Source organism: Pinus tabuliformis, chromosome 4_1, assembly GCF_031772625.1.
Source record: "Pinus tabuliformis cultivar Carrire ecotype Pingquan chromosome 4_1, CPIR1, whole genome shotgun sequence".
In the NCBI taxonomy this organism is placed as follows: domain Eukaryota; kingdom Viridiplantae; phylum Streptophyta; class Pinopsida; order Pinales; family Pinaceae; genus Pinus; species Pinus tabuliformis.
Window position 1 is genome coordinate 177,900,378 of NC_142303.1, and position 26,462 is coordinate 177,926,839.

Sequence of the window (26,462 nt, forward strand, 5' to 3'; positions counted from 1 at the left end):
AAATAATCATGTAGGGACATGCGAGCATTAGGTGACAAGATGGGGAGCCTCAAGTGACTCAAGGGCTCATCCCTCTATAATTCCCATCCCCAACTACAAGAGCATTTCTCTGATCTCCGAATTTCACCTACATCATCTCAATTGTGCTCTCATAAGGAGGTTTCTATCTATTCTTAGTCACAGGAGGATGGTGCGTGAAGGCAGCAGGAATGCTTTGGCCAACAAAGACCTGCAGCAGGCTTGGGAGGCATACGAAACGAGGACCTCGCAGAAGGAAAAACGCAAAATAGAGGAGTTGGAAGCTATTGTTGTTGAAGAGGAAGAAAATCTGGAGGATAATGATATGGAAAAGGATATGGAGTGGGTTCAGGATCCTGGCACAACGTCAACACGAGCAACGCAGTATGTCCGCACTCAGGCGGAGATGTGGCGTATGAAAACAATGTTAGCAAAAGCAATCAGCATGCAAGGGGAGTATCTCAATCAGGCTCGTCAGGCTAACCAGGCTATTTCTGTAATTTCTGCGGATCACACAGCAGTTTTGGAAGCTCTGGACTTCAAAATCAGTGCTTTGGAGCAACAATTTGGTACCATCACCAAGAAGTTAACAGTGTTGATTAGCCTTCTGAGGCATTCCATTTGCAAGGAAGTTGCTGTCGTGGGGGAAGGGGCAGAGGAAACCATGGGCACTAGTCAGGGGAAGCGGCCACCTCAAGCTGGCAGAGCCACAACTTCGACTAGCCAGGATTCCTCCACCAAGGATTATATTGGTCTGGAACTGTAATGGGAAGCTTGAAGAGTCTCTGTGTATTTTCATGGGTCTTGGGTCAGTTCTTTTCTGTTTCGGCTCAGCGAGTCTATATGTCATGTTTCAACACTCTGTCTTTCTGTTTAACAGTCTTTATCTTAGTTTTCCTTGCTAGTATTGGAGGAACTCGAGTTGGATAGGTCTCTGTTTTGACATTCTCTCAGTTGGAATTCTGTTTTTGTCGTCCCCAGCCTCTCAGTGCCGCCCTGCGTGGTGTGCCTTGGGGATTTTTAACAGTCTAGTAAGTTTGGATTGGCTGGAATCGGGCAAGGATGTTGATCTTTAGTCTGCACGGGCAGACCTTTTTGTACTATATATCCATATATATCTATAGATATATATATATATATCTATAGATATATATATATATATCTATATATATATATATATATATATATATATATGTATATATATATATATATATATATATATATGTATATATATATATATATATATATATATATGTATATATATATATATATATATATATATATATATATATATATATATATAGATATATATAGATATATATATATATAGATATATATAGATATATATATATATATATATATATATATAGATAGATATTTGTCTTAATACAAATGCTGATTTACACAAAAAAATGGTTTGTAAGGCATGAATTTGATCAGGGTTTTAGGTTTAGTTTTAGTCATTAGGACATAGATGTAGGATTAGGGTTTAGGTCTAGAATTTTAAAAACCCTTTTACAATATTTCATCACAATGTGACATAAAGCCACATGTCTATTGTCGACAAATGACGATATTGATCTTTTGCCACGATGACAACCCTAATGACATATCAACTTCTGTGATGGATGACCAACCATGTCGACACCAACCCTGCAAAGTCGAATGACAAAAACACATGTCGTCAATCAATATTGGTGGAACTATCGACGAACACAATTCAACAACCAGGTGCTAAACCATCTCCGCTGAACGCCATGTAAACCTATGAACATTACTTGAAAAACCTGATCATAACCAACACTGTCGCAGCTAAACTGAAGCGACGACGACACTGAACACCGATGATGACACTTGAACACCTGTGCAATTGAATCGACGGATCCTCCTGGACCAGTCATGGTTGTAGAAATGAAAAATAATAAGTGTGCATTAGAAGTGTTAAATTAAATATCACAGTTTGGGTTATAAGGATAAGATGTGTCCGTTGGAATTCACCATTCTAATTAGAGTGGGGGAGTGAATAAATATAATGATATTTTTTACTTATTTAATTCCATTCAAACATCATAAAAATTCAGTCTCATAAATTGAATAAGTAACACAACACATACGTGGAAACCCTTAGGGGAGAAAACCACAAAAGTCTATATGAAATATCGCTTGTAGACACCAACATACTATTACATCAATTTGTAGGTACCAACCTATAGGAAACACCATTTCCCTCAATTAATTTATAGAAGCCAACCTATAGGAGACGTTAGTCCCCTTTTCATCTTTGTAGGAAACAACCTATAAGAGACACCAATCCCCTCTTATACTTTGTAGGAACCAACCTATAGGAGACCCCAATCCCATTTGCTTCTTTGTGGGTACCAACATGCAAGAGTTACTCATTCCCACTACTACAAATATTTGTAGGAACAAACCTACTTGAATGAGTTTGTTTGGTTCTTCACAGTCTTTGTTAGTTGCTACTACTTTCAACAAGTCTTCTTTCTTCTTTTGTCTTCGCCATCTATATTAGTTATTTTTTCCTTCACTAGATTTACATTCTACTTCTTCCTTCACCAATTCCACTTGTCCTGAAACTTGTTGCTTTTGGATTTTTCCAAATAATAATTTTTCACAATATACCACATATTCAATTTTGTAAATATGATTATGAAATTTATACCATAGGTACCTAGGTATATCTTATCTTTCTCATCCAAATTTCGTAGTATGAAACATCTCAAAAAAATGTTATATCAAAAATGTCAACCTAGCCTGGAAGCATGTTTTAGGAGCACTCAATAACACTAACTTCCTCATATCATATCTCTAGGATTATAGTGAAACAAGGTCTACAATTGTTATCACAAGTACCTTGAGATCTCTTCTCTATCTCCTCCATATTTTAGATTATAAAACATCATTGAAAGAAATATATAGTGAAAATACGAAGTTATCATATTTGAAGAAGATTTCATAAGCATTCAAGAATCCTACTTTCCATATAGAATATCTATGAAATTATAGAAAACCAAGGTATATCATTTTAACCACTAGTAAATGATGATATTTTGTCTTTATCCTACAAGTTTCACAGTTTGAAGCATCCTAGAATGAAAGGTCTAGTGAAAATTACAAGTTGACATGTTTCAAGAAGATTTCAGGAGCATTCAAGAAGACTAACTTCCTTAGAGCATATCTACGAAATTATAGTGCATCAAGGTCTGAAATTTTAACCATAGGTACATGAAAATACTTTATCAATATCCTCCAAGTCTCACTATTTGAAACAACCCATAATAAAATTGTAGTGAAAATTCCAAGCTAGCCTGTTTGAAGAAGATTTCAGGAGCATTCAAAAAGCCTAACTTCCCTAGACCGCATCTTTGGAATTATAGCGAAAGAAGGTCTGAAATTTGAACCAAAAGTACATGAATATCATATATTGGCGTACTCCAATTTTTACATTCCAAAACATCCCAAAATAAAAGTTATAGCAAAAATTTTCAAATGACACATTCACCCCATAAATCACATTTTCTTCCACCTCTCGACTCCAAGAATCACCCCAATTTTTTTCCTCAACTTTTATTCAACTTCATATCTCTCATTTGATGGATTGGCATTAAAATGAATTCATATCCCCTTTACTTATAGTGTGTTTACATTCACTTTGTGCAAATAAATTGTAAAACTGGTTGGGTCATCCGAACGAAATATTTCATATCTTCTCATTCCTATGGAGTTAGAGGGAGTTCCATATAACATTCGAAATATATAAAAATAATATTTCCAACAACATGTTCTATTCTTTTATTGGAGCTAGGTAATCGACATAAAAATGCCTTCAAATATAGGGTATCAAAATGGGGCATCAAAAGTCCAAAATCAATATTTCCAATAGTATTAATTTTCCAATCTTTATATTGGAATAAGTAGTCTCTCCTATAATTGATATCAATGAAAAAAATATTTCCAACAATCTCCCCCTTTTTAATCCATGGCAACCCTTAGTCAATTCTATAATAATATTGTAATACTCTCCATGTTCGCAATTCTCCTTGTGTGTGTAACTCCTTCTCTTTTGAAATCGATGACAAAGGGATGGTTTCCCTAAACCCTCGTTTCTTCTTATTGTAACTTTTCTTCAATATATAGCTTTTCTTAGTGTTTGCAACTTTTCCTCTATTTGAAACTTCTCTTAGTGACTACAACTCTTCCTTTATTTATAACTTCTCTCAATAACTACAACTTCTCTTAAAAATTATCCCCCTATGCTTAAAATTACTTTTTTTTTTTTTTTTGGACTACTTCCCTTGGGATTATTCTTCCTTTTTTCTACAACTTAACTCTTTCAACATTAAAGCATTACTCACCCTAAAGTGATGTTTCTCTTTATTTTATACTTCCCCCCTTTTTATTTTCTATCCAATTGAATTTCACCTTTTACTTCACTTTTGGCTACTAATTCATATCTATAAAAAATTATGTTTCAAATGATTCTTTAGGAAGAGGTTTAGTAAATATATTTGTAACTTGTTCCATGGTAGAAATGTTTTCTATTTTAACACCTTCTTCAGCTACATACTCTCTTAGAAAGTGGTACTTAATCGGATTGTGTTTTTTATTTGAATGCATCACAAGGTTCTTCGGAATTTTGATTTCGGTTGTATTATCACAAACAATTGATATTGGATGATCATATTTTATCTTGGTATCATTAAGAGTTAGCTTCATCCATAGAAATTGAGCACAACATGTTTCTACAATGTATTCAAATTTGGTTACAGATAGGGAGATTGAGGTTTGTTTCTTGCTCAACCATGACATTAAATAATTTCCCAAAAAGAATGCTCCTTCACTTGTGCGTTTCTTGCCATCTACACTTTCTACCTAATCTACATTAGTATATGTTATTAAATTAAAGTATTTTCTTCTTGAGTGCGATAGGCCAGAGTCAAGAGTTCTCTTCAAATATCAAAATATTCTTTTAACTTCTTAAACATGTGTCTCCTTTGGTGCAGATTGAAATATTGCAACCAATCCTATTGCTTGCATAATATATGGCCTTGAGTTGTCAAATATAGTAAGCTTCTAATCATTTCCCTATACATAGTTTGATTTGCATCAAGGGATTCATCCTCTTTACTCAACTTTCATCCTGTGACCACAAAAGTGTTGATAGGTGCACAATTTTCCATGGAAAATATCTCTAAAATTTCCTTTAGATACTTTGTTTGGGAATTGAATATAGCTTCGTCTGATTGAGTCATTAAGTGAAATCCTAGGAAGAAATACAATTCTCCCAGCATCGACATTTCAAACTCCTTTTGCATCTATGTTGGAAACTTTTGAATCATTAGATAAATATCACTTCTAAAAATGATATCATCTACATATACCATAATACTTGACAAATTTTCATTATGTATTTTGATATAAATATTGATGTCTATTGTTCCTATTTTGAATCCTCGTTGTTGTAGATACTTTTCAAGTCTTGATTACAAAGCCCTAGGAGCATGATTTAGAACATACAATTCTTTCTTCAATATACACACATCGTTTTCATCTCTTGACAATTGAAATCCTTAGGTTTGTTTAATATATATTTCTTCCTCTAAATCACCATTTAGGAAGCTTTATTTGACATATATTTGATAGACTTTGAACTAATTGAAACAAGAAAAATCCAAAAACATTCTAAACGCTTTGATTATAGCTAAAGGAGTAAAGGTTTCTTCAAAATCAACACCTTCCAATTATGCATACAATTTGCAAACTAATCTAGCCTTATTCCTCACTATCTGTCCATCCTCCTTTAGTTTGTTCTTAGAGATCCACTTAGTGTCATTAATATTCTTTTATTTTGGTTTAGGAAAATCTTTCCATGTATTATTTTTCTTAATATGGTCTATCTCTTCCTCCATAGAATTAACCAAATGGTTATCTCGCGGGATTCAATTTTTTTTTTGGTTTTATTTTGTAGAATAAGGAAAGGTTTCCATGCCTTGTTGTGCTTATTAATTTCCTTCTAGTCTAAACCTATGAATCCATATCACTAAGATGAACCTTCTAAACATACCTTAAGGGAGTCTTTATATGTGGAGGTTCTTCCTCTCATTCCTCTTGATCTTGTTTTTCTCGATCTTTATGTTCAAGTTCTATCTTTATTATCTCTTTTGACTATTCATTTCTTCGTTTTTCTTCATGAGGTAATGTTTCATCTATTCTCAAATCAATTCTTTCAACTATCCTACGTAATCTTTTATTGTAGCAATTGTAGCCTTTTCTCTTGAAAGAGTACCCAATAATGATTTCTTCATCTGCTCTAGAATGAAATTTCTCCATGTTGTCTTCATTTATCTTGATATAAAATGTGCTTCTAAATACCTTGAAAAAAAATATTGAAGCAGATTTACTTTTCCATATTTCTTAGGCAGTTTTGTTTATTTTTACTCTAATGTGATCCTTATTTAGTATATTAACTGATGTATGAATAACTTCTCCCAAAAAGGTGTTTGGAACATTGTCATCATCAATCATAGTTCTTGTTCGTTCTTGCGTAACTCTATTTTATATTTTGACAAATCCATTATACTAAGGGGTTTTTGCTATTGAGATATGTTTGTTGATCACATGTTATTCAATTTTTTTATTGAATTCATTGGAAGTAAATTCTTCTCCTATATTAGATCTCAAGAACTTTGTTTTTAAATTAGTTTCAATCTAAATTTGGGCTTTGAATATTTTAAACTTTTCAAATGCTTCAGATTTTTCTTTAAGCAAACCAACCCCTCCCATTCTATTATAATAATCTATTATCAACATGAAGTAACTTTCACCCCTAAGAGTTTTTTTTTTGTGGGCCCATACAAATCTATAGGAACAATTTCTAATGGCCTTGCTAATGAGTGATCATTTGTCTTCAAGTAGGCTCGGGCTAGCTTCCCATGTTAACAAGCCTTACAAATAATATTACATGGATTTGAAATCTTAGGCATGTCTCATACTGCCCCATTCTCATTGATTTTACTAAGATGATCGAAGTTGATGTGACCCAACCTTCTATTCCATAAACAACTTTCATCCAATTTCCCCATGCAACAAATTTCTATTGCTCCACCTAATATGTATACATCACTTAAGGTTCTTGTTGCATTTGACACCACTTTTCCATAACCTACCTTCTTGATTTCACATCCTATTGAATAAAACATGACATTATATCCTTGATCGCACATTTGGATATCACTTAAAAGATTATGTTTTAGACCATCAACATACAAAAAATTTTGAGATTTAGGTTTTCCATTATCGATGATGATTGTCCCTTTACCCACTTTTCTGGCTGATGCATTGTTTACAAAAGCAAGAATTCCTCCTTTGTCTTCCTTTATATATAGAAATTTTCTCTTATCTCCACTCATGTGCTTGGAGCATCCACTATCAATGTACCATTGTTTTCCTTAGTGTTGAACATATAGTACAAATCCACACTCTTTTTGTCTTTCTTGCCTCTTTTTCCAAATATTTGTGAATTCTTCTTGCTTGTTTTGCTTGGGAGGCCTTATTGAGCTACTTATATACTCACTTGATTTATTTCCATAACTACTACATTTTTAGCATTCAAAATAATCCAATAGAGGGGTAAATGAATTGTAATTGCCTTCATAAGGATTTCTAGATTTGTTGCTTTCATAGTCATTCATTGGGGTCTTATAATATCTTGTGCCTCTATTACTAATACAATCATTTATGACATAATATTTGCAATATATTACCTTATGACCAAAATTAAATTGTATGAAAAGAAATAACCATGAAAGGAATTTTCATATCTGGATGTGATGAGCCTTCTTGGTGGAGAAAATCTTTTGAATCCATTCCTAGATCTCAATTATTCTTCACTTTCCTTCCTATTTCTATTTGTGTTGTTGATAGGGTCATGTCTTTGTCGATCCTTAGCTTCATTTTTTACTTTGTTTCCATTGTTGCTAGATCCTTTGAGCACATTGGCATAGATTTTAGGTTCTTCGTCATGTAGTGTCTTTGAGCTTAATTCTCCTTTGAACATCTCATGATATTCTTTAAAACCAAGACCTATTTTAGTAGAGGGAGATCTCCACTAGAAGATAATTTTGTCTAATGATTTAGTCCCTTTTTCAAAATTTATGTTCATATTTAGATAAACATTTTCCTTCTCTATATTATTTCTTAAGGATACAACCTCTACTTCTATCATCTCACATTTTCTTTCCTTTTTCTTTTAAATGACTTATGAGTGTATCGTTTTTTTCGTCGCCACGTGTAATTCTGTCTTTAAGAGGATGAATGATGCTTCACCCAAATCGAGATCTTTATTTTCATGCTTTCGTAATTAATACTTTAGCTTTTTATTCTTTCTTTTGAGTCTTTTTTTTTTCTTTTAAGGCATTGATAAGCTCTCCTCCAAAATCTATCTCCCTATCAACATCTTCTTCTTTTGAATCTAATACCTGATTTTCCAAGGCCATGATTAGAAATTATTATTTGTCATCAGTAGATGCATATTCATCATTGTCTTATGATGAGTTGTCATCTTCCTTGAAATATAATATTTTCTTCTTTAGAGATCTTCCCTTCTTATTTTTATGAAATTTTCCTCTATTTCTATGTTCTCTTTCATCATCAATATCTTTCAATTTTACATATGGAAATTTAGAAGCATAATTTCCTATTCTACCACACTCAAAACATTTGAATGGTAGCTTACCTTTATATTTTTAAGATCCTCTTTTCAAATTTCTCACAAATTGAGCTTCTTATTCATCTCATTAAGAATTGGAAGGATTATGGTCCTTTTTTCCTTTTATTTTCTTTAATAATTTGAACGATGCTTCGTTTAATAATGAGTTCTCTTTTCTTGTTCTCATTTAATATGTAGTGAGGATTCCATGTATTTCAACCATCTTCATATTTTCTAGTTCTTTCATTTCTTAAATCACTGAAACCTTTGATTAAGCGTCAATGGAAGATATTTCAACAATTTTTGAACAATTATTGGTTATGTAATCTTTTCACCCAATCCTTTCATAGCATTCACAACTTCCTCTTCTTGAAGTAAAAAAAAATGCAATGTATTTTCTTCATTCATCTTTAAAATTTCTAATTTCATTTTGTGAGTTTGAAGTCTAATCATGTCACGGGGGCTTCATTGGGAGAGAAATACCATACCACGTGCATTCATATTGGGGGATATATATAGAGGAAAAAATGACCTAATATATTGAGCATATATTAGGGGGCTAAATGGTTTTTATATTGGAAAGTATAAAATATGGAGCTCAAAGTTAAAGAAAAAATATAAAAGGGTATTAAAAATGTTAATGAAAAAATGGATACCAATAATATCTAGTGAAAGTTGAGGTTTTTTAATTGGGAAGGTTTATTGGGTTTGTATTGGTAGGGGGTTAAATAATGTGATTTTTAGAGGTATTTTCCAATATGTAGTCAAATTAGGGGTATTGTTTAGTAGGCCACGAACACATGTGATGTGTCATAGGTTCATTGAGTGAAGCCCCCATGAACCCTATTTACCTTTTCATTTCCTTTGTAGATTCTTTGAAGCTTGTTCCAAATTCCCTTAGAATATTCACATTGCATTACCTTGAAAAGTTTTGAATTATCAAGACCACTTATAATGGCATTGTTTGTTTTGTCATTATTTCCAAAATCATTTCTCTTATCTACATCTGTTGGAGTAATTATTGGAAATTTATAGCCATCTACCACAAAAAGCCATACATCAACACCAAAAGACATTAGATATGCTCTCATCCTTATCTTTTAGAAAACATATTTTTTTCCATCAAATAGCAAGGATCTATTTGAGAAAAAACTATCCTTGCTAGCCATTTGTCCCTCTAGTAATTGCCTTCCAGTGGTTAGTATATTTCTAAAGGAACCTACTCTGATACCAAATATTGGAATTCATAATTATACTGAGAGGGGCTTTGTGGGGTGAATCAATATAATGAAAATATTACTTATTTATTTCCATTAAAAAATCATAAAACATTAGTCTCATAAACTTAAAAAGTAACACAAGATATATGTGGAACCCTTACAAGTGAAAATCATAAAAATTATTTATATGAAATATCTTGTAGGCACAAATCAACTATTACATCAATTTGTAGGCACCAACCTATAAGAAGCACAAAACCCTTATATTTTTTTGTAGGAACCAAAGTACAAGAGACAACAAGTCCATTTGCTTCTATGTAGGCATCAACCTATAGGAGACACCAATCCCCTCTCCTTATTTATGGACACCAACCTACATGATACACTAATCCCCACTACTACAAATATTCATAGGAACCAACTTACTTGACTAATTCTTCTTGATTCTTCACATCGTCTGTTAACTGCTTTTGCTTTCACCAAGTCTTTTTGTTGCTTCTATATTTATAGGCTCTATTAGTTAATTCTACCCTCACTAGGTCTCTATGTTGCTTCTTCCGTCACGAATTCTATTTCTCCTCAAAATTGTAACTTTTGGCTTTTTCCCAAGAATAAATTTTGACAATGTACCATGTATTCAATTTTTCAAATCTAATTCTGAAATTTCCACTGTAGGTACCTATAGATCTCTTCTCTATCTCGTCCAAATTTCATAACCTAAAACATCTCATAAATAAAGTTATAGCAAATGCTAACCTATATTAAACATGTTTCAAGAGCATTCATGAACACTAACTTCCTCGTATAATATCTCCAAAATTATAGAAAAACATCTTCTAAAGTTTCTATCACAAGTACCTTGATATCTCTTCTTTGAATCCTCTAGATTTTAGGTTCTGAAACATCACAGAAAGAAAGATATAGCAAAAATACCAAGTTGTCATGTTTGGAGAATATTTTAGGATCTTTCAAGAAGTTAACTTCCTTAGATAATATCCCCAAAATTATAGTGAACCGAGGTATGTAATTTGAACCACAGGTACATGAAAATATTCTATCTGTATCCTCTAAGTTCCATAGTTTAAAAAATGTCAGAACAAAAGCTATAGTGAAAATTACAAGATGATTTATTTGAAAAAGATTTGAGGAGCATTCTAGAAATGTAACTTCCTTAGAGAATATCTTTGAAACTACAGTGCGCCAAGGTTTGAAATTTGAACCCCATGTACATTATGATGTTCTATGTGTATCTTCCAAGTTTCACGTTATGAAACGTCCTAGAAAAAAAAATTATAGTGAAAATTTCAAGATGACCTATGTGAAAAAGGATTCAATACTATTTAAGAAGTGTTACTTCCTTAGACCATATCTATGGAATTATAGCAAATCAAGGTCTAAAATTTTAATCATGATTACATGAATATATTATATTTGTATCCTCCAAGTTTCACATTTCTAAACATCTTAGAAGAAAAGTTATAGTGAAAATTATGAGATGGCTCGTTCACCCCATAAATCACATTTTTGTTTCCACCTTTAGACTCCAAGAATCACCACAAAATTTATTCTTCAGCTCCTCTTGCAACCTCACATCTCTTCTTTGATGGATTGGTGTTAAAATGAACTCCTATGCCATTTATCTATAGCTTTTTTACATTTACTTTATGGGGATAACTCGTAATACTAGTTAAGTTGGTCTTCTTTACTTGGTTGGGTCATCCTAACAAAATATTTCATATCTCCTCAATCCTATGGAGAGGGAGTTCCATATACCATTGAAAATTTCCCAGAATAAGATTTCCAACCATATATTCTATGATCCCATTTGACTAGGTAATTGGAGTAAAAATGCCTTGAAAGATAGGATATCAAAATGGGGCATAAAAATTTCAAAAAAAATGTTTCCAACAATTTTTATTTTCCGATATTTATCCTTGACATAGGTAGTCTTGTTTTTTCTTTGACATCATTGAAAACAATAATTTCAAACAAGTGCAAAGTAGTGGTTACTTGTTGATCTTTAAGTCTTGAAAAAATAGTGTTAAAAAATAAATTACTACAAAAGTCATATAAAAGAGGAAATGGAATTATACACTTCACCCAAATACATAAAAGGTGTCATTTGTTGATTTTTGGTAGCTTGGGAGGTACTCCAAGCCCTAAGGTTTGCAGTTTGGAGGTTGGAGTAAAACAATAAGGCATTATGGGCTTGGAACCCAAGGTGTGGGATTTGCACCCAAGCTGGTGAGTGTGAATATGTGATGATTTTTGGAGATGTGATGGATGGAGATGATAGAGGATGTTGAGAGGAATCCAAGACAATGAAAATCATCGAATTCTGAGTTGTCTATGATGAGATATTCATTTTTGAAGATAATAGGTGGGCTTGATTAAGGTTGGCCTAATGATTCGAGGCCTTATGATAGCTAGCCAAGCTCATTTGGATGATTTGAAGACGCCTTCGTGATTGGATATAAATATGAGGTGAATGAGAGCTCATTTGAGCATCCAAGGGAGAAATTCATTGAGAAAACATCAGTTGTGGTAGCCACAACATAAGAAGGAGAGGGCCAAGGAGAATTACGGTTAATCTGAGGTCTATTATGTGGATTTGACAAGGCTGGGGTGCATCAGTGGAAATCTGAGTAAGTTATGGGCTATTTGGTGCAAGTTTAATGGCAAATCCTCCTTGCTTTAGTAGGTCGCATGCATTTTAGCCATTACAGAGGAATATCGGGCCTATTTTGTGCTTGTTGGAGGGAATGTAAGGTCTATTCCTTAGTGCAAAAGCAGAGGAATATGAAGCATCGAAGGCAACAAAGAAAAGGAGGCAATCCGAGCTAGAAGATATGACTGTTGAAGGGGTTAGAGATGGTTGATGTGGACTTTGTTGATGCCCTAACTAGATTGATAACCTATAGCAGTTGCACCAGCCTATGAGTACAGGTATGTTGATTTTTTGTGTTTAATTGTTGCTAGGGAAGACTATCCTAGTGTGGACAGATTTGGTAGCCTGTAGTAGCCAAAAGAGAAGGCGCTTTCCACCTAGTTAGATGCCCTAACCAGTGGGCAGTTTCTACATTGATTGTTTGACAGTTGTATTGGGAACCTTTGGACTGTTGGAGGGTAGCATTTAGATGACCTAAGAAGTAACCCTTGATCAGATTGACATTAAGGAACTTGGCAGCTATAGGTGGGTGAAGAATTGAGCATATGAGTAGCTCTTGGAAGGATGAAGGAAGCCACTAGGAAGGAAGTTTTGGAGCTCAGGTATTGGCCAGCCTAGAGGAGTAGATTGGATAAGCCAAAGTTCATTATAGCAAAAGAAACTTGCAAAAGTGATAGGGGGAAGCCTCTTGAAGTCTCTATGTGTTGTTCCTTGATGGAATAAGGAGAAACTAGTGAGAAAATTAGGAGTAGAAGGACCGACGGGTTACAAGGTATGACAAAGAAGCTGTGAGGTGCACATTAAAAGCTAGATCATCAAAGTATCTTGTATTTTGTATTTTCTTATACTAGTGGATTTTGAGGGCCATTATCCCTAGTATGGGAGCCCTAGAAAGTTGTATTATGAGATGATGTAATATAACGAAGTTGGGTTGATTGTACATATTGTAAATTTTGTAAAAAGTTGTCTACATTTTTGTACACTTGTAGATTATTTGTGTATATTTTTCCATTGTTGCAAAGTATTCTTATTGTGATACTTGGTTTGGTAGTGCCATTGATTTAAGACTATGTCCTAGACACTAGTGACATGGAAGAAAAACATAGTATCAGAGCGTGTCTGAGTTACTTTGAGGGACAATAAATCAGAGTGTGCACAACGAAGTACAAATTAAGAGGGAGTTGGTCACATTGTAGGTGAAGGGCTCACTACAATGTTGAAGTTGTAGGTTGGTCTTCAGTATGAGGATAGGTTCGAAGGGTTATCCAACTAGGAAGGAAAGGATCAAGTTGGTCTTACAGGTCAACATGATCTGGGAGTTTGCCGAGAAAGCCATCAAGAAGCCAAATGAGCCTAAGGAGCTGGAAGTATATGAGGAATTGGATATGAAGGCGATATTGATCATCCTATATGGTGTGGAGGACTTCCTAATACCACATTTTTTTCGGAAGAACTCTACTCATGAGATGTGGATGGCTCTTCAAAATTTGTTCTAGAATAAGAACAAGAACCGGATACTAGTATTGGAGGACAAGTTGAATTCCACCAAGATGTTGTAGGGTGAAGGAGTGACTTCGTATCTGACGAGGTTGTATCAGGTTAAAGATGAGCTTGCTGCCATCGGTGTGACTATTTTAGATTTTGATATGGTGAGGATTTCTTTGAAAGGGTTCACCGAGGAATAGAAACCCTTCATCAAGGGGATCATTGCTAGAGAGAATTTGTCAGACTCAAATAGGTTGTGGGAAGACTTCATTCAGGAAGAGTTGTGAGACGAGGATATTCATACGAAGAAGAAGGCCTCAGATAGGCTTCAGATTAGGACGTGGCACTTGCAACAAGAATGAAAGGAAAGTAGAAAAAGGATTTGAGTAAGATCAAGTGTTTCCACTGTGGCAAGATGGGCCAATTTTCAACTAGATGTCCAATGAAGAAGAAGACGGGAGATGACGAGAAGAAGAAAGGGAAGCATGTCTTTGAGACTACCATTTATGCTGAGATAAATGCTCTCACCAAGAGATTGGAGGAGAACTTTTCCTTAATCTCTCATTTCTCGCAAGGTACCATCAATGAGGTTGCACGGTACATAGATAATGGGGTGTTAAAACATATGACAGGGACATAGGAGGTATTTGAGACTCTAACTAAGTGGGACTCGAAGTTGCACATGGTGTTGGGTGACAAGAGTCAAAAGGAGATCAAAGGATCGAGAGTTGTTCCATTTAGGATGGAGTCAGGAAAGGTGATGAGATTCAAGGATGTATTGTTTCTACCATGACTCAGATATAGTGTGACAAATGTCTCAACGATCAAGGAGAAGCAGTTTGACATCTTGTTCTAGAGTGGGAAGGCAAGACTTAGTCCCACAAGCTCTAGCTCCACATGTGTGGTGATTGTAGTTAGAGAGCATGGTCTATACAGGCTAATGAGCCTATGGATCATGGGATGGAGAAGCAAGAGGACCATGTGCAGGTTCCAGAAAAGTAGGTGCAAGTGTAGGATTCAGAGGAGCAGGCACAGGTTCCAGAGAAGGAGGTCCAGATTTCAAAGGCTAAGAAAGAGTCAAGTTCTAAAGGGAGCATGCATGTTTAGAGGGATACTTTTCATCCCAAGAAGAGCGTTTGGTCAGTGGGGAGCAAGGGTGCTCCTACAGTTTCCAAGAAGGAATCATGGAGAGAGTGGAAGACATTTCAGGTGAAGAAGAAGAAGCAGGATGCTTCCATTCACAGTGACACTTCCGAGAGAGACGCATTTCACACTACATGGATTGTTGTAGTTGTGAGCACCAGGAGTTGGGCGAGTGTTGTAGACAAAAATGATGATGATGATGATGAGCTACTTCCTAGTCTTGGAAGTACCTTCCTCGCTAAGAGGGAGTGTTGATTTTTGGTAGCTTGGGAGGTACTCCAAGCCATAGGGTTCGGGGTTTGGAGGTTGGAGCACCACAATAGGGCATTGTGGGCTTGGAACCCAAGATGTGGCCTTTGCACCCAAGCTGATGGGTGTGAATCTGTGATGATTTTTGGACATGTGATGGATGGAAATGATAGAGGACGCTGAGAGGAATCCAACGCAATGAAAATCATCGAATTTCGAGTTGCCTACGATGAGATATGAAGTTTTGAAGATAATAGGTGGGCTTAGTTAAGGTTGGCCTAGTGATTGGAGGCCTTATGAGAGTTAGAAAAGCTCATATAGACGATTTAAAGAAGCCCTCATGATTGGATATAAATATGAGGTGAGTGAAAGCTCATTTGAGCATTCAAGGGTAGCAATTCATTGAGAAAACATCACCTGTGGTAGCCACAACACAAGAAGGAGAGGGATGAGGAGTATTAGAGTTGATCTGAGGTATGTTATGTGGGTTTGACAGGTTCGAGGTGCAGCAGAGGCAATCTGAGTAAGTTCTGGGTTGTTTTGTTCAAGTTTAAGGGTGGATCCTCCTTGGTTTAGTAGGTCGCAAGCCTTGTAGCCATTACAGAGGCACCACATGCATGTTCTAGGCTTCTTTGAGGGGCCATAAGGCTTATTCCCTAGTGCAAAAGCAAAGGAACAGGGAGCCTGGGAAGCAGCGAGGAAAAGGAGGCAAGCCGAGTTAGAAGAGATGACTGTTGAAGGGGTTAGAGAAGGCCGACATGGACTTTGTTGATGCCCTAACCAGATTGACAACCTACAGTAGTTGCACCATCCTATGAGTACAGGTATGTTGATGTTTTCATGTTGAATTGTTGCTAGGGAAGATTGTCCTAGTGTGGACAGATTTGGGATCCTCTAGTAGCCAAAAGAGGAGGGGCGGACTTAGTGGTTAGATGCCGTAACCAGTGAGAAGTTTTTACAATGATTGTTTGACTATTGTATTTTGGAATGTTGGAGGGCAGCATGTAGGTGACCCAAGAAGTAGCCCTTGATCAACTTGACATAAAAGAACTTAGCAGCTAAAAGGGTGGGTGAAGAATTGAGCCTATGAATAGCTCTTTGAAAGATGAAAAAACTAAAATTTATAATATTTTAAAAGTCTTATTAAAAAAATCAAATATTTTCATTTTCTATAAATTTTGGGAAAAAGTGACACTCTTATAAAATATTTATTTTATTTGAACTTATTTTACTTTAGACTTATTAAAGGAGCCAACGTCATTAAATGTAAAACAACTCTAGGAAACTTTCAAACCAAAATGATAAGATTTAAACGAAAGCAAATATTTCATATCCCAACTCTTATAATTAATAATATTACAAGAATAAGAACTTCCAATTCCTTTATAGTTTTGCGCATAGTAGTCACCCAAGCTTCGAGATTTACATTTAGCTCTCTATCTCTATCATCGCTTGCTTCTTTGAAACACACCATATAAAATTAATGTAAGAGAATTAATTGAAATCCGTTTCATTTCAGCGGCAGATCTAGCGTGATCTGGGTACCAAGTCAGCAACGGAAGCATCGGCGTTAGATGCAGGAGCCGGAGGAGTGAGCAGAATAACGTGGACTAGGTGTTTTGATGATCACGAGAACTCACAAAAGCAGGTTTTGTGGGATCTGGTAAGAACGACACGGAATCACTTGTAAGCATCAAAGTGATTGTAGACATTGGTGGACGAAGTGATGGTTCGGCCTGTGTACACAAAAGACCAACATGAATGCATCTCAACACTTCCCCCTCATCGCACGTTTCAATTATGGTTGGATCAATCACCCGCGCAACATTTCCTTCCTCGTATGATCTCCATACCTGCATATTGTTGGGTATTTTTCAATGGAGAAATACCAAAACCAAATAAAAATATTCACCACAGAGACAGTGCTCTGTTTCTTTTGTCCAGGATCTTTGCAGAAAATCTCTTAAAACCAAAATGACTCAGAACACAACATTACACAGTCACAAAACATTTCTATTAATTTAAAAACTGAAAGACTGATACAAATTCCATCCTCTGTGCAAAGAGGGATTAACAAAATAAACTCTGTTGCTCTCACAGATTTTCCACTGCTGTGGAAATTACATACACAGCTCTCTGTTCTTCAAAAACTAAATCAAAACATTACATTGCCATTTCTTTATCGCACTGTTGTGCGTTTTGTGCTTGCAACAAGAAGAACAAAAAAAAACTTACATAACACCGTGCGCATGCACCACTCACCAAAAAAAAAATATAAAAAAATATATCGTATGGCATATGGGACAATGCCCATAACCAAAAATTAACTATATGCCCATATCGTATTAAAAGCATGGGACGTATGCCCATTACCATAATAAAAGCTGCCACCAAATTCTACGTAAATGCATTAAAACTACAATGTTTCCTTCACGGTGGTCAACGAAACAAAACTTCACTCCACGTAAAAATTGATTTGACGCGAGCAGGCACCTTCGGGAAGTCAACGGCTCTGATTGAGCGATCAAATCGCTGAGCCGATCCAACGTGGTTCGCACACCCTCCTCCGGCAAACCAAACGACTTTTACCGTCCGGGGAAAGTGGTTTTGGGGCGTTCGTACATGGGACGCGTGGCGGAGTGTGAAGGTGTTCGGAGCCTCCCCTTCGGATACCGCCTTCTGCGAATGGTGGTGCGGGGAGACCGGGCTGGTTTTCGAAAACCTCCACCGCGCTGTTCAAATTAACATTTTAACACTCCCCTTTAATTTTAACAGCCGCACGTTCAGTCATTCCCAAGCATTTTCTCAAAAATTCGAAACTCTTCTGAACCAGTGGCTTTGTCAAGATGTCTGCAACCTGTTCCTGGGTCCTGCAATGTTCGAGGACAATTTCTCCATTGTTCACTAATTCTCTGATGTAGTGAAACCTTGTATCAATGTGTTTCGTTCTCTTATGAAACACAGAATTCTTTGACAAAGCAATAGCTGAGCTATTGTCACAAAAGACCACTGTTGCTTTTGCCTGCTCTTGGCCTAAGCTTCTCAACATCCTCCTCATCCATACTGCTTGACATGCTGCTGCTGTTGCTGCCACATATTCAGCCTCTGCTGTAGATAATGCTACAATGGACTGCTTCTTAGAAGCCCATGAAATGGCTCCTGAACCCATATTAAAAACATAACCGGAAGTGCTCTTCCGATCATCTACACTTCCAGCCCAATCGCTATCTGTGTACCCAACCAAATCTGAATGTTCTGAGGCATGATATAGAATTCCAAACATTTTGGTACCTTTGACATACCTCAAAATTCTCTTTGCTGCCTGCCAATGTGCCTCCTTTGGCCTCTCCATAAATCTGGAAATTAAACTAACAGCATACATTAAATCAGGCCTAGTTGCTGTTAAATACATAAGGCTGCCCATAATACTTTTATACAAACTAGGATCAAAATCCTTGCTGCTGTCCTCTCTGCTGAGCTTTAATCCCATTACTGTGGGAGTGATGGCTGCCTTGCATTCTTGCATGTTAAATCTGCCCAAAACTTGATTTACATATCTTGCTTGAGATATAAAAATTCCTTTTTCATTTTGATCTACTTCTATGCCTAAGAAGTATCTCAACAAACCCATGTCAGTCATTTCAAATTCATTCTTCATGACTGATTTAAAATTCTCAATAAGATAAATATCATTTCCAGTGAAAATAACATCATCTACATACAAGACAACAATTAAAATTTTACCATCATTTTCCTTGATGTAGACTGTGGGTTCTCCTTCACATTTGTCAAATTCATTATCCAATAGATATGAATCTATCCTGCTGTACCATGCTCTTGGCGCTTGCTTCAGCCCATAAAGAGCTTTCTTCAATTTGCACACTTTGTGCTCTTCTCCTTTCTTCTCATATCCAAGAGGCTGTTCCACATAAACCTCTTCCTTTAACACTCCATTTAGGAATGCTGACTTCACGTCCATTTGGTAGACTTTCCATTTGTTTTGAGCTGCTATGGACAGCACTGCTCTCACGGTTTCCATTCTTGCAACCGGTGCGAAAGTCTCCTCATAATCTCTCCCATACTGCTGCTTATACCCTTTGACAACCAGCCTTGCTTTATGCCTTTCAATCTTGCCTTCAGCATTGCTCTTGGTTTTGTAGACCCATTTCACACCAATGACTTCTTTGCCTTTTGGTAACTCAACCAAATCCCATGTTTTGTTTCTCTCTATGGCATTCATTTCCTCATCCATAGCTTCTATCCATTTTCTATCTTTAATAGCTTCTTCAAAATGAATAGGATCATCAACATGACAAAACAAGGCAAATAAGGAATTCATTCCTTCTTCATAAATTTCACTTAGATTTCTAAACTTCTTACCTCTTTCACTTGGTGTGCAAGTGCTTGAAGATGCACTTGAGTTTCCTCCTTGTGGTGTGCTTGGAGAAGCACTCTCATTGATCCTCAATGGTGTACCTTGCTGTTCTTGTGTTGGTGCTGCTGTTTGGGGATTCATTTCAGCCACCTCCTCTTCATCTTCATCATGAGGCAAACAGCTTTTAATGTTCACTGTTTTCTCTATGCTTCCATCCCAAGCTTCCTCTTCAATGAATTGAACATCCCTGCTGACAAAGAACTTCTTGGTAGATGGGATGTACAGCCTGTAGGCTTTGGATTCATCACTATATCCAACAAGGATACACTTCTCCCCTTTGCTGTCCAACTTCCTCCTTAGCTGATCTGGAATGTGTGCATAGGCCACACACCCAAAAACTCTCATGTGGGTGACTCCTTGCTTTCTCCCACTCCATGCCTCTTCTGGCACTTTGTTCATGACTGCCTTTGTAGGACACCTGTTCAAAATATACACTGCACAATGTACAGCTTCAGCCCAATACTCATTTGGCAAATGCTTTGCCTTCAACATGCTCCTTGCCATCTCCATGATGGTTCTGTTCTTCCTTTCAGCAACTCCATTTTGCTGTGGGGTGTACCGAGTTGTAAACTGTTTATGAATCCCATTTTCTCTACAAAACTTTAGGAATTCATTGGAGATATACTCACCTCCTCTATCAGTTCTCAATACTTTTATGTGCAGCCCGCTTTGGTTCTCCACAAGTGCTTTAAAGTTTTGGAATTTCTCAAAGACTTCACTTTTGTTCTTAAGGAAATATATCCAAGTCTTTCTTGTAAAATCATCAATGAATGTCAAGAAATATAGGCTGCCTGCTAATGATGGAGCTTGCATTGGTCCACACAAATCTGAGTGGATAATCTCTAAGGGTGCCTTTGCCCTTATGCTTTTCCCTGATGGGAAACTCTCTCTATGTTGTTTGCCCAATATACAACCTTCACAAAGGCTGTCCGGCTTCTCTATCAATGGTAATCCTCTTACCATTCCTTTTCTGCTCAATAAGTTTAGACCTCCAAAATTTAGATGCCCGAATCTCAAGTGCCATAACCAGTTCTCATCCTTTGGCACGCTTTGGAAGGCCTCTTGGGTGACTGCTGCAATTTCCTTCTTGTTCTTCAAGTCTGCCCGGATCCGGAGAGGGAACATCCTGTTCCTTGTCATCTTTACTTCAGCAATGCATCTTTTGCTGGGTGGTATGTCCATGATGGTGCACACATCATTTACAAAATAAACATTGTAACCCTTTTGGATAAGCTGTCCAACACTCAATAGGTTACATCTCATTCCGGGGACATAGTAGACATCTGCTATGGTTTTCCTTTCTCCTTGCTTTGTAAATATTTTTACCTCCCCTTTTCTCATAACAGACACTTTACTATCAGTTCCTAGTGTGACCTCTGATTTCAAATTCTGATTTAAGGCTGAAAAGAGGGTTATATTCCCTGTCATATGGTTGCTGCAACCTGAGTCTAAAAACCATATATCCTCACTATGTGTTTCAGCCATGTTACAAGCTAACAGGACATTTTCTTGATTGCTGTTTTCTCTTGTAACATTTGCATTTTGTCTGCTGTTCATATCATGTTGTTTCTTTCTACAATCACTAGCATAATGTCCATACTTTTTGCAATAATAGCATTGAACATTAGATTTATCATACCTTTGTCCTTGAGCATGATACTGATCTCTTTGTTGGTTGTTGCCTTGGCCTTGGTTCTGATTTGTATTGCTGCCTCTTCCTTGTGCATTCGCTGGGCTGTTCCTTCCACCTCTGTTCTGGCTTCTGCCTCTTCCTCTTCGGTTTCCTTTGCCTTGACCTCTTCCTCTTCCAAAGGACATCTGGGTCTTGAAGGCATGCTCAAGGGATGAGTTTTCATTCCTACTCAACCTCTGCTCATGAGTTATCAGTGATGCATGTAGCCCATCAACTGAATATTTTGAGAGATCCTTTGTCTCTTCAATGGTGGTGACTATGGCATCGAACCTTGAGGGTAAGACCCTCAATATTTTCTCCACTATTCTTCTATCTTCAATTGTTTCTCCATGAGTTCTCATTTGTGTGATTACACCAATCACATGAGTGAAGAATGAGTCAATGTTATCTGACTCCTTCATGTTCAAGTTTTCAAAATCCTTTCTCAGCATTTGCAATTTTGCTGTCTTCACTCTCTCCATGCCTTGATAGGCTGTCTTGAGAGTTTGCCATGCTTCATGTGATGTTGTAGCTGCTGCTATCCTTGGGAATATACTCTGGTCCACTGCTTGATACAACAAGACAATGGCCTTTGCATCCTTCTTCCTATTGAGCTTCAGCTGATCCTTCTCTCCCTGAGTTAATGCATTGAATTCAGTTTCATCTGCTGGTTCCTCAAACCCATATTCTACTAGTTCCCATATATCTTGAGCGATGAACAAAGCTCTCATGGTTATAGACCAGTAGTCATAGTTCTTCCCATTAAAGTGTGGGAGCTGGGTGTTGAACATACCCATGCTTGTGCTTGCCATTCCTTGCATCTTGAACTATGGTTTTAAATCCTTGACTGTGATTTTTTTAAAACTGACTGTCTTCAGCAATAACAAGAGAAATGCTTTTGGGGAATACCTGAATCCTTCACTGTCTGAGTCTTCTGTCTACTTGAGAGGTTTTGCTGCAGCAACAACCTTCTCCCTTCAGCTTCTTTTTCTCCTACAAAGAGCCTAAGCCTTGCTCTGATACCACTGTTGGGTATTTTTCAATGGAGAAATACCAAAACCAAATAAAAATATTCACCACAGAGACAGTGCTCTGTTTCTTTTGTCCAGGATCTTTGCAGAAAATCTCTTAAAACCAAAATGACTCAGAACACAACATTACACAGTCACAAAACATTTCTATTAATTTAAAAACTGAAAGACTGATACAAATTCCATCCTCTGTGCAAAGAGGGATTAACAAAATAAACTCTGTTGCTCTCACAGATTTTCCACTGCTGTGGAAATTACATACACAGCTCTCTGTTCTTCAAAAACTAAATCAAAACATTACATTGCCATTTCTTTATCGCACTGCTGTGCGTTTTGTGCTTGCAACAAGAAGAACAAAAAAAAACTTACATAACACCGTGCGCATGCACCACTCACCAAAAAAAAATATAAAAAAATATATCGTATGGCATATGGGACAATGCCCATAACCAAAAATTAACTATATGCCCATATCGTATTAAAGGCATGGGACGTATGCCCATTACCATAATAAAAGCTGCCACCAAATTCTACGTAAATGCATTAAAACTACAATGTTTCCTTCACGGTGGTCAACGAAACAAAACTTCACTCCACGTAAAAATTGATTTGACGCGAGCAGGCACCTTCGGGAAGTCAACGGCTCTGATTGAGCGATCAAATCGCTGAGCCGATCCAACGTGGTTCGCACACCCTCCTCCGGCAAACCAAACGACTTTTACCGTCCGGGGAAAGTGGTTTTGGGGCGTTCGTACATGGAACGCGTGGCAGAGTGTGAAGGTGTTCGGAGCCTCCCCTTCGGATACCGCCTTCTGCGAATGGTGGTGCGGGGAGACCGGGCTGGTTTTCGAAAACCTCCACCGCGCTGTTCAAATTAACATTTTAACACATATAAGCCACAACAGGAGATGGAGAGATCCATAAGATAGACTGAAATTCGTGATGTCATGCTTCTTTAAGCGATGTAGATATGCTCAATCTAGGATACAACCGTTACAGTATCACTCACCCATCCTAGAAGAACCTGTATTTCAGGTGACAAATTGTAATCAGTGTTTTTCCTTCCAGCGATAACTTCCAGGAGAAGAACGCCAAAGCTATAAACATCAGGTTTTACAGATAAATGCCCCTGCATGGCATACTCTGGTGGCATGTACCCGCTGTATAATGAGGGCAAATATTAAGATTTGGAAATGATACCTTATTTGGAAAGAAAACTGTAGTAGATCTTATAAAGTAAAAGCTTAAACGGAGAACGTAAATCTCCAAATAAACTCTTGAAATCAAATCAGCATGGTGTAAAACATATGCATTGGCACTGTAAAAGTGATGCTCATATTGAAATCTTACTAAGTTCCAGCAACAACTCCTGTGCTGACGTGAGTCTCCTCTTCATGAAAAAGTCTTGCTAGGCCGAAATCTGTTATTTTAGGATTCAGTTGGCTGTCCAACAACACATTGCTTGCTTTAATATCACGATGAATAATCCGCAGTGGAGAATCCTGGTGAACATAAAGAAGCCCTCGGGCTACTCCCATTATGATGTTGTAACGCTTAGGCCAATCAAGTTGGTTGCGTTTGTTTGGATCTGTATATTCAGAACAATATTTAATTATCATGACCGAATAAGCTTCTTGAAACAGTGATATTTTCTAACTACATATATAAAAGGGGCCTGAAAATCACCCACCGAATAGGATTTTATCAATAGGAGCCCACCGAATAGGATTTTATCAAGGCTCCTATTGGGTAAGTATTCATAAACAAGCAACCTTTCTGATCCCTCTGCGCAACAGCCTAGTAGATTCACAAGATTTCGATGTTGAATCTTAGCCAGAAATTTAACTTCATTCATAAATTCTTGCTTTCCTTGCGTAGATCTCAAGGACAACTTTTTCACGGCTATTTCTTTTCCATCTGGAGTGATTCCCTGAAAAATTCAATCAAAAGATCCAGATGAAAATTTTGCAAAGCATTTAAGCTTGATTCCAAAGATTCAAACAAAAGATTCGTCGGAAAATTCTGTAAAGCATTTCATATTGACGGCCTTCCTACATCCAACTTTCAATGGTGCAATCAGAGCAATCAGCATAATATAATAATTTAACAATATAAACATCAGAGAAACCAATGAAGCTAGGCCTCCTTAACTTATGTTACCTTGTATACAGGGCCAAATCCTCCCTGTCCAAGCTTATTATCATCATGAAAGTTCTTAGTAGCAGCGAGTAATGTTCCCATTGTAAATATTACTTGTCGGTCGTGCCCGAGTGTGTATTCTTCATCTTCATGATCTATTTTATGAAAATAAAGAACTATATCAGAAAAGATATATATTACAAAAGATGAATTTTACCTATATCATTCAGACTAATCTACAAAATCATAAAGACTGAAAATCATAGGGATAATTACACATCCACTCTGTTAGTGTCTATAACCATGTGGCAGTAAAATACCTTCGTATCCCCTTCGAACTTTGGTAGACCTCATGCTTTTCCAAGTTGCGAACGCGCATACGATTAACACCAGAGAAAAGCCACCCGCAACACCTAAAATTATTGGTATTTTGTTTGAATGCTTGATCTGCCCACTATTACTGGATGGTATGATCTGCTTCGGTGGTGTATTCACTGGTCCTTCCCCAGGGGTTAGTGAAAGTGCAGTCATATTAAAAAAAAGATATATTTCATAACGAACTATGCAGCTTTGACTCCAATACTGAACTCCTTGATTTCCAGAATAAGATGTGAATATTGTATTGATTGCGTGGTTTAGACATGTGGTGCAGTCGTTACTAGACATATCCCTGGTGCACTGGACCAGACCGTAGATCGTTTGAGACGAGTCTACAGTTGTACCCAAAGCAGATCTTCTCGTTTCAGCTGCTGCGTCCCCTGATAAATTACTTAAGAGATTCTCCGCAGCTGTTTGAAAATCAGTCGGGAGAAAGACACCCGCCAAGACGCCGATGCTCTCAGCGTAAATAGACCCTAAATCTGTGTCCAGTATTCCGGTGAAATTGTAGTCTTCATAACGTAGGAAGCAGTGAAAGGGCCAAATACTACTACCACGGGCCTTCGAACAATTTTGTTGAAGGTTAGTCCTTGCCAGTTGCCAGCAAGTGTAACACTGGTCGACTGTCATGTCCTCCCGGCATTGGAGGAGGCCATATACTTGGTCGGGACTTTGGCCATAGGAAGACATTTTAAACCCAGTTTGGTTCGCACCTTGAACAAGGCTATCCAGTAAAAAAATCAGATTGCTCTCAAACGTACTGCCCTCTGCATAGGTAGAGCTCGTGTCACATCTATATGTCGGCGTTTCCGGCACTGCACCGTTGCAAATCTGTCCATAAAGAGTAATGATAAACGCCGGAACAACAATAATAAAGTAGAATAGCGTAATAATTTGGGATTTGAAGAGAGAATATGCAGAACCCCTTCCATGGATGTTCATATTCGTGAGGACTCTGTTTGCCATCCGACAGTGGAGAATGTGCAGTGTATTAGGGAGAGCAATAATGCTACAATTTTATTCAATTATGTTTATAGGCTTAATATTATGTGAATATTTTTCGATCAAGGATACTTTATTGGTCTTATTTATCTTCGTCAACGCTATATTGATGGACGTCCTTTATTGGTCTTATTTATCTTCGTCAACGCTATATTGATGGACGTCATTGTAATGGGTCCACACGGTATGATTTGAACGTGGAAGCAATAGACGAGTCAGACTTTTCGCTGTTCTCAACTAAGTTCCCAATATTAAATTTTCCTCCGTAATTTCCGATACTCAACAAAGTTGACAATT

General features: G+C 36.9%; 1 protein-coding gene across 1 annotated transcript; it reads right to left on the reverse strand.

Annotated features, from left to right (window-relative positions):
- Positions 1-17,097: 17,097 nt before the first annotated feature.
- On the reverse strand, positions 17,098-26,135 carry LOC149174768 (cysteine-rich receptor-like protein kinase 15). Its single transcript, XM_089422688.1, has 6 exons — positions 25,106-26,135; positions 24,807-24,940; positions 24,366-24,576; positions 23,997-24,234; positions 23,656-23,806; positions 17,098-17,361 (listed from the first exon to the last, which is right to left on the reverse strand). The coding sequence occupies exons 1-6, from the start codon at positions 26,127-26,129 to the stop codon at positions 17,119-17,121; spliced, it is 2,001 nt and encodes a 666-aa protein (XP_089278814.1). The 5' UTR covers positions 26,130-26,135; the 3' UTR covers positions 17,098-17,118.
- Between the last annotated feature and the right edge of the window lie 327 nt (positions 26,136-26,462).